At 41.2% G+C, this 18,084-nt stretch overlaps 1 protein-coding gene across 7 annotated transcripts in view; it reads left to right on the plus strand.

Moving 5' to 3' along the window:
* Positions 1-18,084, plus strand: part of STRBP (spermatid perinuclear RNA binding protein) — a 61,489-nt gene that overhangs the window by 19,970 nt on the left and 23,435 nt on the right. For all 7 annotated transcript variants that reach the window (XM_068155789.1, XM_068155792.1, XM_068155786.1 and 4 more), the window contains exons 2-5: positions 5,744-5,919; positions 9,130-9,347; positions 12,507-12,672; positions 15,311-15,455. In XM_068155789.1, the coding sequence (XP_068011890.1) occupies positions 5,917-5,919; positions 9,130-9,347; positions 12,507-12,672; positions 15,311-15,455 (532 nt within the window). In that variant the 5' untranslated portion in view covers positions 5,744-5,916. The remainder of the gene's footprint in view (positions 1-5,743; positions 5,920-9,129; positions 9,348-12,506; positions 12,673-15,310; positions 15,456-18,084) is intronic.

Raw genomic sequence — 18,084 nt, forward strand, 5'->3', positions numbered from 1 at the left:
GGGTATTGTGCAGCTGCCAGGGAACATGAGCCCCTATAAAAATCTGGAGAGGGAGATGTAAAATTACCTTGAGGACCGCAACTGGTGTGCTGCTCTTACGACCACTTAGTGAATTTGGTGATATATCTTCCTGTCCTTAGTAGTGAATAGTATCTTAAATCCTAAAGGAGAAGGATTTAGATTCCTTCCAAAGCTATTTTTCTTGTACATTTTAATTTGGTATCCACAGTTATTTCTGCAAATGTGTACTTCTGAGATTGGATGTGTGATTCTATATAAAATACAGCATTTTCTTCTTCAAATGATCCTATGTGTGCTCACACTGTGCCTCTGCATTCCTTTTTTAACCTTCCTGTTAGGCTAGTGATGATTTCCCTGTAGACCAACTTTTCTTCACCCTCTTTCCAGGAGCTAAAAATATGAGCTATGCTCTGCACATCCCTCTTTCCTTTTACCTTAATATATTAATCTAGATGAAATGATTGCTTGGCTTTAATTATTCAACTTCTTTATTTACTTTACAGTGTGATTTACTTTGGCTGGTTTTCCATTCCTTGCAGTCTGGAGGGAAAACCACATGTTCACCTATTTTCAATTTCATCTTTGATCAAAGGGTCCCCAGGTTCTCTGTCCATGCCTGTTCTTGGCACAGCTGAATTCTCTCGAGGATCTCTTCTAGCAGTTGACAAGTGGGCAGCTGTTTGCCTTGCACTCTAAGTGTTGTCAAAGCTCTAGACTCTGGAACGTGACTTTGATTCTTCCATTTGGGTGATCACAGGTGCCATGATTCCTGATCTGTTTATCAAGCATGCCACCCTATCCTACTCTTGGCCCTTGTTAAAGGTGGGTGTTGGGGCTACCTGACAGAGGCTACTCCTGAGAGATTCCTGAGCACAGCAGCCTTTTCTCAAATTGTGAGAGCTGAACAGGCAGGAATAATACCAGACTCAAGTATTTCTTGTATCAAGTGTAAGATTTTGAGTAGCTTTTCAGCTTTTAACTGTAGCATTGCTTTGTGAGTATTCATCTGGCTGGAAAATTCCAGCCTTCTAACAGACTAACCCAGATGCAACTTTGCCAGGAATTGCATTACTTGGAACATAATAAAACTCATATGAATATAGAGTCTGCAGGTGAAACCGAATGCCCAATATTGCTGGAAGCAGCCTGAGTCTTACTAACTATGCATCCCAGTGTTACAATTGCACTTCTATACAGAATGCTTATGGTTGAGTGGGAAGGATTTCTCTTGATAGGGTGGTGAAGAACAAAGAAACAAGTTCTGTTTGGCGTACAGGGAGTCGAATCCAAACGGTCAATATCTGCACAAGTGGAAGGTCAGTCGCACTTTGCAGATTTCTCTGCCCCGTGCTCCTCATGAATTGTATTTCTTATCGGTTGCCCTCAGTTTGTTGATTCTTTTAACATGAGGGAAAACTATTTTGATATTTCTGTCAGTTATTTTGACATTAATCAACACTGCAGATCTTGTTTTGTTTGGTGTCTGGGTACATCATAAAAAGAGTTGCTGAAAGAGTTCAATTACAATATCAGCATTTCTGCCAAATGTATTGAGCTGTTCTGAAAGCGGCTTGTCTTTTCTGACCCAGATACACAGTTTCCAACTGTGGGAGATGCTGCCAGAAAGACTCTTGGCAGAAGGCCAGCCATAAAATTATACTGCAGAAAAACACAACATATTTTCAGCAGCACTTTGTGTGGTGTGACAAAAAAAATTACCTGTCTCCTGAATGCAAAGCAGAGGTTAAAATAAACTTCCAGGTTAAAGCTGCAAATCTCTTCTTTTGACTTTTGAAGGTAACAAAAATAAGGATACAAATTCCATCTCTTTTCTGTTGCTGTGTCTGATACACCCAGGCTGTGTTAGATACTCACTGGTTTGTTATTAGCAACCTTAGTTGTCCTTGCTGCTCTGTTAACATAAACTTTGATCTTAGGGTGGTGTAAATTGTCGTTCTCATGGGCAGATACTGGTATAAGGGTGGATAGATGAGGAGGAGGGTGGAGGGTGGTTTTGATGCTTCAGCTGAGTATTGTTGGCATGTGCCCTCTTGACATAGCATTTTAAACCAATTTCCATTGTATTCTACTTGGCCTGGCTAGGTGCCTAAGCAGCAGCTCACCAAAGGGAGGGGTTGGAGGACTGGAGTCCAGTGACCTTGGGTTCCTCTTCTATCTTGCACCAGTAGTGCGTCCATGCAAGGTACTGCTCTGTGCCGTGAGGAGATGTCAGGATGCCAAACATAGTTCATGCCTCCTTCTGGAAGCTAGTTTATAACTCCCTGATTGTGTTACTGCATTTCAGTCCCCATGGAGTGCAAGTACCTATTTCTCCTGCTTTTTCACTTTTCTGTTCACAAGCACTCAAAGGTAGCTGAGCATATTCGTCACTTTTGGCTGTTTAAATATCTGTCTCTTGGGAACACAGCTGCCAGATGCAGGAGTGTATCCTGCTACAAAGGCCTCATCTGAAATACTTTTCCTTATCATGTGCCAAAGCATAAACTTCATCTGTGAAGGATGGGATGTTTAATGGAAACACTGTTAGACTGTCATGGTGTTTTAATAACATTTCTAATGTGTCAAATCCCCAGTGGCGTTAAACCACACTGCAGACTCCGCTCTGCTGTGCTGTGACCTGGTTTGGAGTCAGCGAGTATTTACTCTGTTTTTACGCTTTAGGGCCAGATGATGCAGAGGTGAAGTGACTTTCTCAAGGTCACCAAGGTCTTGGTAGTGCTAGTAGCTTTTCCTGGGAAATTTTGTACAAGTGTGGGTGGCAGCCCCAGAGTTCGACAGCCATGCATTTGAATGTTGCGCTTTTTAGTCTGGGCATCAGCTGTTACTTCCCCTAGGATACAGGGACAGATATCTGCTGTACCCTCTAGTAAAATGAGACTGTTGGATTTATGGAATTGCTGCTCAATTCACATAATGCTTTCTGATGTGTTTGGTGCTGAGCTATGTTCTGCTGCCTTAGTCCATATGGTTGGAGCAGATTTGATTTTGGTTTTCCGTAATTTAATTCTGCATGCTGTCAGATGTACTTTGTTCTGTATATTGTGTCTGCACTTTCGTAGTAAACTCCCTCCTGTTTAGTGCTTTTGTTGAAAATTTTCTCTCTGCTATATTAGGGTTTAACTTCTGTGCATGTTGCTGTGAAATATTCTTAGGATGCTAATGACTTGAGAGATGTGTATCAGCTTCAACTCAACTTTCAGGATTTATTTTCTTCCCTTCAGCTTTCTGTTTTATGATAAAGAGCCCTTCATAATACAGCTGTAGATGCACGCAAGCTATTCCCTGCTGAGAAGAAGGGCAGGTAGAATCAAACTGGTAACTATGTTCATACAACAACTTTTACTTGTCCCTGAAATTTGAACCTGCCTTGAGAACAGGATGGTTGCTCCCTGCTTAAGGCAGAGTAGTGAGAGGTGCTGGTACCTCTGCTGTCCATCGCAGCTGTGAAACATTTATTTTAGATCTGTTTCAGGTTTTCAGAGGACACTGAAAAGCACTCAGCACATCTAGAATTGCACCCCAGGGTATGTCTCTTTCCAGAGCTTGTGAGGTGGTTTGCAGACTTGCCCTCTAGACAACAGTCTGCTCTGCAGTTCACTGCAGCACCAGAATTTGCTCAGCCAGCTATCTTTGTCCATCTGCTTTCCATCCACTGTACGAGCTGATAAGCAACAGCTTGCAGTACTCTTCAGAAGGAGGCCAGGCTGGAGTGTTGCTTGGAGTCTATAGAGATGTTGTACTGGGCATATGCTGAAGTCAGCAACACATTCCAGTGCCCTTCTCTCTGCCTGGAATTGCCAAGTTACAGTTTCCAGAGAAGATAGCAAACTGGAAATGTGACATGTAGGAGTCACAGGGAAGAAGAGCATGTGAAGATAGCTGGAATTTAGTTTGAAGAGAGAACTAATTTGAAATAGATAGATGATCTAGAAACATATTTCACAAAAGTCTCTCTAGCTTGCCATCTGGTGACTCAAAAGCATACTATTATGATTATAGAAAAGCAAAACAAAAAGACCTCATAAAGAGTCTGGTTGCTTCTGGAGATGGTGAAAGGCTATTAAGTGTGGAAGGGCTTATGATTAGCTCAGAATAAATAGTACCAAGGCAGTAATCTTTGCTTACTTTTCCTCCCAGCTGTCCCTGCTTGGCTTTCAGGATCTTTTAAGAGAAGAATCTGGTTCTGCAAAAGAACATCCCCTTCCTTGATCCCTTCTGGGAAGCAATTTGGTAGAGCGTTGATACACCATGGTAGGATCTATAGCCTTTGTGATATGAAGTGAGGGTCTTCAGGGTTTTCATTAAGTTGCTTTTCCCAAGTATTTTTAGTAATACTGTGCTTAACTATCTTGGGATTTCTTCCTTGGTGATCTTTAGCTGCTGGAGCAGACAGGCTCCTACAACAGTGTTCTTGTCTGGCCTTTTGTTTTGTTTCTTTTTAACCCAGTCCTACATCTGAAATTCAGTGGTGTGAGATACAAACAACTGTTAGGCACTTGCTGCCAAAGTTATTGGTCCTATAAACCTGCTTCATTTCTTCTTAAATAGGAAAAGAGTAAAGAAGGAATTTGTTACTGCCTTTGCTCTGCCATATTCAAATCTCTATAGGATGCAAGATTTTAATTATTCCCTGTTGCACCCCTGAGGTTTAAGCATCTACTTGGCTTTCAAGTAATTTCTCCTATCCCTCTGCTGTTACCAAACATGCTTTTAATCTCTAACAATGTCAGGATTCTCTGACAGACAATACTTAACACATTGCTAGGAAAGGAGAAATGACATACAGGAGGAAAGGAAAACATTTTAGTGTGTGTCAGTCTGCAGAAATTTACTGACAGGGTTTCCAATTGCTTCAAAATGTTGCAGAAAAGCTGATGCAACAATATGTGCAGTGAAAGGAAAACAGGAGTATTCTGCAGTAACTGGAGTTTCCTGCTCTGCAATGAGCTTATGCTTTCCTCTCTCACGTTACCTGATCTGTTATTCTGCTCTCCTGTCTTACACAGCATTTATTTGCAGTCCCTTATGCTGCCAGTGCTGGTGTTTGTTTCCTAGTTTAGTACAAGAGGGCTGTTTTTGCAGGATCTTCTAAATGTTGTGTGCTGTGAAAAGCAGTGCAAAGGCAGAAAAGGAGGTGTGGATGACTTCAGCTGAAAATTCTCACAAGTCTTCAGTTTGTTATAATGCATTTGTGTGTCTTCAAATACAACTTCCAGTTACTGCCACCTGAAGTCTTGGTTTGTGTTATCCTGCATCTGACACGTTCAGGATTAAGGCCTGCACTGGGGATTTCAACAGATAATTACCTTTTGATTATTAAATACAGTGTGTTTGATTCCTAATGTGCTGTGACATAAAAATAGTCTTCTTGAGCTGGTTTCATGTACAGCATACTTGAGATGTTGGATTTCCAATCTTCCTCATATCAGAAATTTCGATTGCCAGGTGGCTGACAAACCACAGTGAGATAAGCTCTAACTGGCATGGGAAAGTCGTTACATACATGTGGGCACACTACTAAAAGTTGCTTTACACAGTGACATCTGCTTGTTCAGGAATAAGATGGGGAAGCAGTGACTGCTTCCCCATCTTAAAGCCTCCTTGCTTTATTCAGTAGTTTGACTTCATGTCCTGCATGGGACACTCACTGGGATTGACATGCTGTTTCTTCTGGTTTCAAGTTGTTTCTGTCTTTTTGCAGGTGAATTACAGAAAGTGACTCCCAGAGCATCTTGGCTGCATGAACTCTTGAGCTGTCAAGAGACTCGGAGGCTTATGAAGAGGTTCTGTCAGGCAAAACAGTGCTTAGCAAAGACACCAAGGAGGAGGGAAAAGGAGAAAGGGAGGGAGAGAGAGCTGAAACACTGACAAACCATGGTAGGTATTTGTCATCTTTCAGAGTTGCATTAAAAATATTCTGTGCTAACAGTCTTGCATGGGGCCTGATAAAACCAGACTAAGGGGATTTTCTGTCCTTGCACTACATTGGAGGTGGTACTGCCTGATTTGAGCCAAGCAAATGAGGTTTGGTGTACTGTCAGCCTCTTAAAACCAGAGAGTTGTCTTGTGAGCCTGCATTACATGAATTATTAAATACGAGCAAAGGGGATGCTCATAAGGTTTTCTAATAAAACTGGCATTAGCAAGCAGTAGCAAACAGCATCAGTGACCTTGAACTTGCAGATTGCATCACCAAATGCTGATCCTCCCGCCTCCTCCTCACAAAAGCAAGTGTTGACTGTTCAGATTTGTGCTTGTGTGATTGAAAGTGGTTCTGTGCAGACGTTGTTAATAGTGTAGAAGAAATGGACGGAAGGAAGGAGTAATTCCTACTCTGTTTTCACATTGTGGATGCTTGAGATGTTGAATTTCTGAAGCTGTGCAAGTATGAAGTATTGTGACGGTAAAATTGTGAGGATGTGTTCACAAAACAGCAATAAACCTTCCTAGTTCCTGAAATAGCATATTTATGTATTTTTCAAGTCCTCTGTGGTTATTACTGAGAGAATGGAAATGAGACTAAATGCAATAAGTCAGCAGCTGGTTGCTGATAGGCTGTGTGTTTATACTTCTATAACAAAACAAGACCTAAAAGGAGACACTTACCTATTACAGAGCACAAAGGGAGGAGGAACACTTGACAAAGCAGAATTGTCAATGTATTGTATTTTAAATAATGTCCCATTTTGCTGTTATTTTTGGACTAAACTGTGATGAAGAACTGATCTTTTCAGTCCCTCTTCATTAGAAAAGAAAAACAAGTGTTTTCTGATATAGGAGTTACTAATTTGTTCCTGTTTTCCTAACTGGTATTTCATGAGATAAGAGATGGTGGGGGGAAGGGTGGGGTGTGGGTGAGTGAATAAATCCAGTCAGTTTTCACAACTGAACTGCAGCTTCCTTCTGTATCCCATGGTGTGGGTAAACCACAAGAGGGACCTCCTGGAAGCATTTTGCAACCTGTGAAATACAGGGGATACTACCAAATCCCAAGTGGTGAGTTTCTTTCATTACCAAATTGTCCATCTAGGTAGGAGGACATTTCCTTAGCAAAGGAACTGTCACACTAACCTTCATTGGAAGGGACCTAGTGAATGCTAGTTCCTTAACAAAGATTCAACCCAGAGGCCTCTGAGGTGCTTTGAAGGCCCTTTTTGTCATTAAGAGTGCATACTGTTACAAACACATAAAGCAGGGGTGAAAATGAAACCTAATTAAGGTATTTAATGTGTAAGAGGAATAGAGGCTTTTAGTTGATGATTCTGAGTTCTGAGAGGCTTTCAGAAGTGATTGATATGTCTATAGAGAACAAGATTTAGAGCTGCTTTTGCCAGAGGTCTGTGCTGTGATCGCAGTAGGTCTGGGTCACTGTTTAAATTAAAACAGTCTCATCTGGCAAGTGTAGCAAACCATAAGTGATTTGGTACCTTGTGCTAGGAAGCTTAAGTTTACCTTCCTCTACAGTATCACTCAAGGACTCAGAGTTTCACTGCAGACTCTTTTAATTAGCACTCTAATCTCTTGCTTTTCTCTTGAGATTCTTTTGTGGTTTTTTAAAAAGCAATTGTTTCAGTCTTTTCTTACCAGTTTATCTCTCTATTCTCATCTTCATTCGTGCCTTTGTAAATCCCTGTGCTGTTTGCTAAGCCTCTTGTGGCAATGGATATTGCCTGTGACTTCACCTGCAGCAGTAACCAAGCCATAGAGAATGGCTGTTTAATTGCTTTGTTCTAAGGTGTGTTGCCATTGTCTCTAGCAAAACCAGAAGTGGCTGTGCTCAGCACTTCCAGAATCTGCAAAGCTGGTCCTGGAGAGTATCAATGACTTTTACAAAACAGGAATCTGCCCTTATCTCCTTATCTGCCCTGCTTTCCACCTGCTTTACCCAGTCTACTCTCACCTTGGGATACTTTTGTTCTAAGCTTCCCAACCCTGAAATGAGGTGAACTTTGGGGGTAAGGACCTTGTCTTTTCTTTTGGCTCTGAGCTATCCAGCTGCTGAAGGGTTGGCACAAGCCAACAAATGTTAATGAAATTCAGGAACTCTGTAATTCCTGCAAGTATTCCAGGGTAGGGAGGTCTCTCTTTCTTTCAGTACTATTGCTCACAGCTTATATCTCCATAAAGTATAGACCCTTCAGGCAAGACCAGGACCTAAGTGATTTTTCACTGACTTGGAAAGCTTAATCTAAATAAACAACCTAGTCAAAGGGTGAGGGATGTCAGAGACACTTAATGAAACTGGGAATGAAGCTCAGGATTTCTGCACTCAGCCAGCCAGACTATGCCCTCCTCTCAAAGAGCAACTTGGTGGGGGAGGGCAGGGAGAAGTGAGAAAAACAGTGAAAATGAGAACAAGTGAATAGGGATGTGAGGAATCACAAAAACACAAGACATAGAAACTCCCATTTCTATCCACTGCAAACAGAGTAATGCATACTACAGGTCCTGACCTCATTTTGTATTTGCTGTAGCTGTATGGGGGAGTGCAGAGTTTGTCCAGTCCTAGACCTAAGCTTTCCTTTGTTGTGATTTGTAACTGGTGCACACAGAGTCACAACCACCACTTGGGATGGGTGGAGCAAATGAAAGATTTTTAGATGTCTGTAGCAGCTAATCTGATATGGCACTCTGGACTTCTGCAGCCACGTGTGGGTGGGTAAATGTATTTCTAAAGCACAATTTATCTCTTCCTAAACTAGACATAAACACAAACTCTGCTCCAGATGTGCCCAGCAGACATAAACATGAGCTGTGCTCCATATGTGCCTATTCTTGCTAGCCAATAAAAGGATTTTAGAAGAGTTGAATTTAGACATCAAATATTAATTGCCATGTAGCCCACCCAAGGTCTCATCTGTTTTACCAGCTTAATGCTGACTTTTGCACTGGTGTTTGCTTGCTTGCTTTTTCAGGTTTATTTAAGTGAAGATAAGAAATCATTCCTGCATGATTATAAGCAGTAGTTTTCATAAAGCACTTTCCTACATCTCTTGGGGAGGATTTCCATTCAGGTGGTGTTGTCCTCCTATCATAATCCAATAACTTTGTGTTGTGGTTTCTTTTTTTCCCCCCACATCCTAACAGAGATCTATCCGATCGTTTGCTAATGATGACCGCCATGTAATGGTGAAACATTCAACCATTTATCCATCTCCAGAGGAACTTGAAGCTGTCCAGAACATGGTCTCAACAGTAGAATGTGCCCTTAAACATGTCTCTGACTGGATGGATGAAAAGAACAAGTCTACAAAATGTGAGGGTGATGTGGACGCCAAGGAGGAAGCTGCAGAAAGCAATGCCAAGTGAGTGAGCTGAGCCTCAGAATGCCTTACTGTACTGCTCTGAATGGGTTTCTTTCCTTCCAAATAAGAGTCGTAGTGTTACTTGATGCTGTTGCATATGAATGTTCATAGCAGGAAGTGGTTGTGTTTGGACTTTTTGAGGTGGAAGCACATAGGGTGAGTGTAGGGAATAGCAATAAGCCTGATGTGGGCAGCAGTTGCTATTTCATTATTCATTTCACTGCAGAGTTGTGAAGTTGTGTTTAGCAGAGGAATTTCTCAGCAATTTTAAGTGTCTGTACTCTGAATATAGGTAAGTATCCCTCCAGGTAACAGATTAGGAAGTGAGGCACCAGGATGCCAACAGCCAGTTTGTCATGACTCAAAAAGCCCAACTTCCAGTCCTCTGTTCATGCTGTGATGTAATTAGTATTGCTCCACTGAACTTTGTGGGACTTAATCAGGTTGTATCTGTAGCATAGCCTGCACTAGAAATGTAGTCCAGGGACTCTTTTCTTTCCTGTGATGCATGGAATATTAAGGTTTGCTGCTACATGGGCTTTGCCCACAGAGCTGTGATCTCAAAGTATATCCATTTTCATATGTATTTGTTCTGACACCTTTTATGGCAGTAGAGAGTTTACTGTGACACCTTGTAAAATTGTTGGTGTCCTGGTAAATAATACATATGTTGTTTACACTTTGGGATGGGCAAGCATAGCCTACTGCAGCAATAACAGATGGAAATACAGACCCTGTACATTGTGTACTTCTGGCAGAAGATACAGTTCAGTGCAGGTAATGGAGGAAGATAACTCTGAATCAAGGAGACTGTATCAAGGAGACTGTATCAGCTCTTAAACTGAAAATAAAGTTTACTGGCTGAACATGAGAGAGTGATTTCCATTGTATTCAGTAGTTATTCCTAAATGAATAATGATGTATGTCTGAAAACTTAGAAGTGAAATATTACTTCCTTTTCTGTCATGTGGTTCTTGGTTATTTACAAGTCTCTCATTTTTAGAGTAGCATTTAGGAGTTAAGGTATGAAGCCCTTCTGTACCACGCTGTCTGGAACGTACGTCGGTTTAGAAACAAGAGATGTGCTGCATTAACAGGGGAAATTTTTGTGGCTGGCAGGAGCAGAAAGCACTCATGACTTGATCTGGTTTCTGAGCAGTGATATGGATTCTACTTTACATCTCAGTAGTGTTTTTCCACAGATTTCTTTCTTAACATTTAAGCTTTCTTTGATTATCTCTAGGAAAAGGTTGTGGGGTTGGGAGCTGTTGAAACAAACTGCTTGCTTTGCATGAAGTTTAAATGCAGCACCACCTACTCAGAATACACTGATCCACACAGGAAACACTCAGCAGCATAAGACCATTGTATGATAGTCTTGGAAAAGTAAATACCCAAATGGTCTCTCATTTGATGCCTGTGGCTTCCTGTGTTCCCTGATAAATATTTAGCAGACACAAGCATGATCACTGGCATTTTTGTGTAAGGCCGAGCTGTGATATGTCACTCTTGGTGTGAAATCTATTCAAATAGAAATAGCAAAATGCCTAAACTCATGAATATTTTAACATGAATTAATGTATGAATTGTTTTAAGGCAGCATGGTTGTATTAACACCAGAAAACAATTGCAGCAGGTTGATAGGCTGCTTCTCCACAGATGGGCAATTAGGTGGTGTCATCTTCTCCAGGAAGGTGTTTAAGCTCAGGGTTATGCTGAAGAGCAGTCTCTCTTGATATGCAGTGTGCTCCATTTTCTGGGTCGCTCCCCAGCATTGCTGGTGACATTTTTAGGTGTGGACAAAAGAAGTGCAGAATAGATTCTTTAACAAACAATAATAATAAAATGTGTTCATTTAAAAATGCTAAGCCTGCAGGAAATGCTTTAGAGACCATTGGCAAGCCTTGGCTGTTGCACCTGCATATTTTGCATGCTTGTGCTGTGTTTCCAATGTAGGGTAGAGCTTTTGTAGACATCAGTGTACTGTCTGTACATATAGAATAGGGTGTGTATTGCTGTACTTGTTTGGGACATTATTGTACTAATCACTTTGCAAGCTAAAAGGGGCTTACAGTCCAGACAAACATGTCATTTCAAATATTTTCTTATGCTAGTTACAAACCATATCTAAAGGAGCTCTGTGTTTTCTCACCTGTTTGCATTCAGAGCCTGTTGAAGTAGCATAGCTCCAGGGTGGAAGTGAAGAGGTTGTTTATTTTTGTAATAGTTTTTTGTTGTTTTGCTTTTGGCTTTTCCAAGCTTGGTGACAAGTTTGAGATCCCTGCTTCTTTTTCTCTGTCATCCTCCTTTTCTTCTATCTGTTGTTTAAGCATCTGTTCCTGTCTTTCCATGTCAAGTACAAAAAGAGAGTACAATTACTAAATGAAGATACTGCTGAGTGAAGCTCAGGATCTATGTGATCCTTGCATTTCTTGCTTTTTTGTTGATGTTTGTAAGGAATCCTAGCCTCTAAGCTGGCTTTTGCTGCAGTCTTTCTCTTGTTACTCAAAACTAAAGCGTTCTTATGCTGCTTCAAGAGTTGTTTGCTGTGACTCTTAAATGCACCCCTGAACTTCAGCTGGAGAATAAGACCTTTCAGACCTCTCTTCTTGTTGGGTTCAGTGCCAAGACTTTTTTAAGGAATTGTACCTGAAAAGGTTTTGGAAGTCAGATTTCCTGAAATGTCAGTTTGTACTATGGGCTGAAACTTCAGAAGTTGAATAGTTGAAAAGATTTTGAATGTATGGATCAACTGAAATCAAACATTGAAGAGATGTGGGGCTGTGGTTAAAGTTGGAGTGTCACTAGGAGACAATTCAGATTACTTCTGGAAACAGGATTTCTGACAGAGAACTCCTCTAGATTAATTGCTCTGCTCTTTTGGTAGGGCTGCAGATAGTGAATTTGAGCTTTCTTGTGCTTTGTGACTTGAGCCAGGAAGCTTCTGTGTTGGTGTGGATGTAAATTGGTGCTTTAATTAATTTTTTCGTAGGCGTTAATTGCATAAACGGAGTCTATGCTCTTCATTTTCTGATCAGTGATAAGCCACTTCAGCAGTCATCAGCCCATCAGTTTATCTCCTCATTGTGATAGGCTGAGACAATTATATTGAATGTGTAAAACCAGCATTTTAATTACTCCCAATTGTTTTGTTTTCAGGGATCAAGGTGGTCGGACGTTATGTGGTGTTATGAGAATTGGCTTGGTTGCAAAGGGCTTGCTGATAAAAGATGATATGGATCTGGAGCTGGTTCTTATGTGCAAAGAAAAACCCACAAAGACCTTGTTATGTATAGTTAAAGACAATCTCCCAGCTCAAATCCAGGTGAGTTAATTTAAGGTAGTCCTCTGTCAATGGCTGATAGCACTGCTAGGTGTATTTGGGTAAAGGCTGGAAGTTGTTCCAGGAGAAAAGGCAAGTGATACAGACTAAAGACATACACTGTGAATCTGGGTGACATCTAGGGGGTGTTGGCACATTTGGTGTGGTGATGTGAAGTAGTTATTCACAAAATTTAACATCTTGTTCCTGCTGTTGCCTACTCCCTGTTTGTGGTGTCAGTTTCCCAGTGATGGCAGCTAATCTTTTTATTTGGTAACTAACCCAGCTGATTTTTGCTCTCTGGTCCAACCACTAACATGAGCTAAATTGCAGTCTCAGAATTCCTCCCTGCTTGTGCATGTGAATGGTCTGTGTTGCTGTCCCGTGGCTGAACCTCGAGTTGGACACTGCAGCTGCTTTGCTTTGCTTGGGTTATTCCAAGATAAATGCCTCTGTACTTCTAAAGTGAGAACAAGTCAGTTTAGGTGGTCACTCATTTTAGCTCATGTTAATCATGAGCTTGTAATTCTCCTTATTTATTTAATTCTGATATTGGCATCCAGTAGGCAGCACTTACAGCTCAAATCAATCTTTTAAAAGCAGCTAGGGATAATTCCTTTTTGACAGAGTTCTGAGTCTGAATAATCTGTCCAGCTTCCAGACTGACATACACTGTTGCTGAGAAACTGTGCCCTACGGTATTCCTCTGCAAGTGCCTTCACTCTAAACCATGTCCAGAGTTGATCTGCTTTTCTCCTGATACGCTTCTCTGCCTTGTGTTTATTTCCACACAGACAGTGTCTCTTTTTCCATTCTTGAAGGCTCTTTGTTCTCACTTGTTGTTCATCTAAAGGGCTTGTTTTAATGAGAGAATGTTGTGCCTGCAGATGTGCCCCTATGCATACTGAAAATGCTAAGGATCTATCGAGTAGTAAAGAGTAAATTTGACTTGTTTGAAAATTATGGGTATGTATTGAGTAGTGGAGAGTAAATTTCACCTGTTTGTAGTGAGGTGTGAGATGAGAAGGGCTGAAAGTGGTAAGTAGCATATGCTTCCAAAAAAGTGAGAATGGCAGAACAGATGTAATTGGAAGATGTGAAGATGGTAATAAATTTAAGGGACAAGTAGGTAGGATCCCATGTGGGAAGCATTGTGAGGGAAGGGATTACAGAAAAGATGAAGCAAGAGGCATCTGCCTCATGAAACAAGATGCAGCTGTCATGGGTGTAAAAGCCAATGAGAGGTTCTGCAGAGTCATCAGCTGCAGGAGGGCAAAGGAAGGTGTGGGCCCATTAGTGGACAAAAAGAGCAAACTAGGTACAGAGATGTTAACAGCTTCTGCTGTGCTTCTTTGAAGGCTAGTAGTGAGCAGATGCTTCAACATTTGCATCCCAGCATTAAAAGCACTAGAGGAGTATAGATTGCAACAGGGGAAGAAGTTAGAGTACATTAGACATGTTCTAACCATATGGTCTTGCTGACACAAACTCGCAAAGACAAGGAGTAGCTTGAGGAGTCTGTACTATCTGTGGTTATCTTTGCACTTTGGGAGATTAGAGGGGTCCCAAAGGACTACTGAAAGACCTGCAGATACAGATCACTTGAGATAACTCTGACACAATGCACATTGATGGAACAAAGTATAAAAAGCAGTTGTAGTGTTATCTACAAAATAAATCCAATCAAGAAATAAAAACTTTATTGAAAACAATTTTAAACCCACTTGATTTGTTGGTGTGCTGTCAGGAGAGGAAGGCCATGAATTGTCAGGACTGTCTCCAGGGTCTGGAATTAATGAATGAAGTGGGTGACAGTGTTATCTCACATCCAGCTTCAAGTGCAGTGTGGAAAGGGAGTGAGAGAGGTTGACATGCAGATTAGAGAGAATCAGCCAAGTGAGAATGTTCACTGGTAAACCACATAATTAACAAAAGAGTCAGGACTGAAGGCAGGTGTTAGTTGTAAAACATTAATGGTTATTTACAAAGGCACAGGGATTTGGTACCAAAAGTAAGATGAGAAGTCACTGAAACTGTAGCAAGGGACATTTTTGTTGCAAAAAAAGATCTAAATTATATGTGCAGCTAAGAATCAGACTGTTTGGAGAGGTGGTGAAATCTCTGTGTCTGGGGCACCTGAAGAGTATCTTGGGGTTGGTAAGAGATGGCTGAGGTATGTTTGGTCCATACTTCACGGCAGGTACGTGGACTAGGTGAGCTGGTGCAGCTCATTCACTGCTATCTGTCCTCCCTTTGCACTGACAGTTATGGTTGTGTTGGTTATACTGCATATGAGAGCTTTTGTGTTTAGAGGCAGTGTTACCTGGGAATTGGGCACTGCAGTTGCTGGTAGCATTTTGCATACTAGCAGCTACAAAAGTCTGCTTCTGCCTTTTTTAATAAAGTTAAAAGAAGTGGTAATACAGTGGAACTACTTAGTATTCTTAAACTCACTGCAGACCTTTTTTTAAGCCTGTTACTGGGGGTTTTCTGTTTGTTTTTAATGAGGGAGGTAAGGCTTAACTTGCTACTGCAATGTCTTGTAGACTTCTCATCAGTTAGGAGGCATTTGCATATACAGAGGTTCTGCAGGTTTTCAGCTGATGGGGAGATTCTTGAAATCTTTCTTGGTGACTTTCAGAAACTTACAGAAGAGAAGTATCTCGTGGAGGAGCATGTAAATGAGGCAGCTATTATTATTCGTAACACAAAGGAGCCCAAGCTAACTTTGAAGGTGATACTCACATCCCCTCTCATTCGAGATGAAGCAGAGAAGAAGGAAGGAGGTACACAGAGCGTTTTAACTTGTTTTAAAGACTGTTCTATCTAAATGCCCTGACTGTGCAGCACAGGGTTAATTGGGAAGTAGGTTTTTCACTGTGCATCGTGTACTGCATAGATTGGCTATTGCCACTGTAGGTTGTGTTATCTGTGCCTTAAAAAGACAGTGGTCACTCAATTTTCCTGTAAATGTTTATCGTTTTCACTTGCAAGCAATATTCCTGCGGAGTTAAATTTGACACGCAACGAAATCTGAAGTTCCTTCTTTCGGACTTGTTAGTGAATTCTCGAGCACCCCAGCGCTGCACAGTCTCCTTTTCAAATTAAGTCAGTCAAGTGGGATTGGTTTTGTAGTTACCTTGAAAAAGTCATCCAATTGTTTCTCTTTTTACGTAAAAAAGCCTTGCCTGCAAAGCTCGCAAGTGTGTCGTCCTGGCCCTCGGGTTTTATTAATTGATGTGTATGATTCTAAGTTTTAAGAATGCCTTAGCTGGGATGCAATTGAAGTTACAGTGCTATAATACAGCACTTTTGCTTCTGAATTGAACATTGTACCTCATGTCCTTAGAGCAAAATAGATATAGAGAACTGTAACTTAGTTTCTTTCTGTTCCTTCTCCCTAACAGCCTGACCTCCACTATAGTTACAGGCCCCTTGTTAAAGGAGTGTTGACTGGTAGTGTCAATGAGGTTGGAAACAAACCAAGAGAAATAGAGAAGAGCAAATGTAGCCATACTTTGTCTGATTTTTTAAATCTTGTCAGTAATTTCTGCTTCCGCTTCCCAAACATATCCCTAGAAACTTTGCCACTGGATGATGTCAGACCTTTGACCAACTGGCCACTCTCTGTCATGACAACTGAGGCAGCTGGGCCCATGTGGGCTAGGGAACTCCCTGGCGCTCTCTTCCCATTTCTAGACTTGCCACAAGTCCTTTGCTTCCTCCCTTCTCCCACATGAAATACCGATACAACGAGAAATGTTGGTCAGTTCACTTTTCATTGGAGGCAATGGCAGGAAGGATCCTTTTCAAATGAAACGGAGCACTTCGGCAGCAGTTGGATGCGGAAAGATCTTACAAACCAGATGAATGGCAAAGATTCCCGAATTGCAATGTCTGCTTAGTCTCAAATTAGCAGCCATGCTCTTTTGCAAGACCATTAATAATAAATTGCATATTACTGTAGTTGTTGTCAACTTCCCATAAGATGCTGAGATCAGCCCTGTAGTTGCTGCAGCTGATCCACATTCACGAGAGAGCACAAAGTGCAGAACAGACTTTTTATGGCAAAGGATTTGTAAGAGTCTCACAAGGGGATACACAGTTTTGCACAAAGACTTCAGTCCAACTGTTTTCTTGCTTACAGTGATACTGTTGTGGCAGTAAACTTCAGGGACACCTCAAATTGAATGAGAATTAGATTTTTCATGCTCTCTTATGTTTAAAATCTAGGTGTTCTTCTTTGGCTTTGATATCTTAAAAGACTTTTCAACATTCTCTACTAAGTTTTGAAAAAAAACCTTAAAATGGTTTTCTAAGAGTGGTGTTAACATTATCAGCTTTGTGCAGCTGATGAGGATGGTTAGTAGGCTAGTGGACCTTGTGTTAAAGCCCAGGCTTTTGTCATTGATTTGTCACAATTGTATCATATTCCTTTTCAAAGGTATGTGAAATGTTGCCCAGGTGTCACTAGGTAAATTGGAAGGGGCAATGAGGAGACTTTTTTTCCATACTTCCAACTCTATTTAAGTCACTTTCACTTGGATTGAGACCAAAAAAGTTTCCTATCTAATATCAAGGGAAAATACTCAAGAGAAACCATCTGGTGAAAATACCTTGATCTCCAAAGACAGTACTGTAATTTCTTTTTAATCCTCCTGAATAACGCCAACCAAATGTAACTCACTCTGCAGTTTGAAAAACTGGTTTGTTCCACACATCCTTTTGAATGAAGATGCTCCAAATGCTCGTCAACTTGCCTTTCATCTCACGTGTAAGATAGGCCATTGGGTTCTGGGCACTGCTGCTGGTTTGCCTGGGAGCTGCTGGCAAGGAGCAGAGCCTGCACAAAACTGACCAAGGTTTCCACGTTCGGTGTGATTAGCACTAATCTGTCCTCTAACCCAACCGGCAAGGTTAGGCGCAACAGACCTCGTTACCAGTGCTCCCATTTGTTCTGTAGGAATGCTGTGTGTGCCTTCATGCCCTGATGTCAGAATGTATCAAAAAACATTCCTGGATTTCTCTTCAGTCCCCTCCTCTTTGGAAAAGTGTCCATGTTTAAGATGTGTTTGTCCTATTTGTTTTTGCTGCTCGTTAGCAAAAATAAATAGCAGACCAGTGTGTGTGTGTGTGCATCTCAGTGTTTCTCACAAATGGCTATCCATAAAGCTCTGCTTTCTCGTGTCGACCTGAGAAGTCAAAACACCTAAAAATCCCTGCATTTTGCATCACTTCAAATTTAAACTCTTCTTAAGAAACTGAATTATTAGTCATAGCATCAAATATAAATTGGGCATTCCAGATTGGAGCTTTGCAGCTTGCAAATCAGTTGTTACTGAGCATCCAGTAACAACAAGCTTACCTAATAATAAATAAGGTAATTTACCAAAGTGGAGCTGAAATCAGCCTTGC

Source organism: Melanerpes formicivorus, unplaced genomic scaffold (assembly GCF_026170545.1).
Source record: "Melanerpes formicivorus ecotype bairdi unplaced genomic scaffold, bMelFor1.0.p_v2 SCAF_33, whole genome shotgun sequence".
Lineage (NCBI taxonomy): Eukaryota > Metazoa > Chordata > Aves > Piciformes > Picidae > Melanerpes > Melanerpes formicivorus.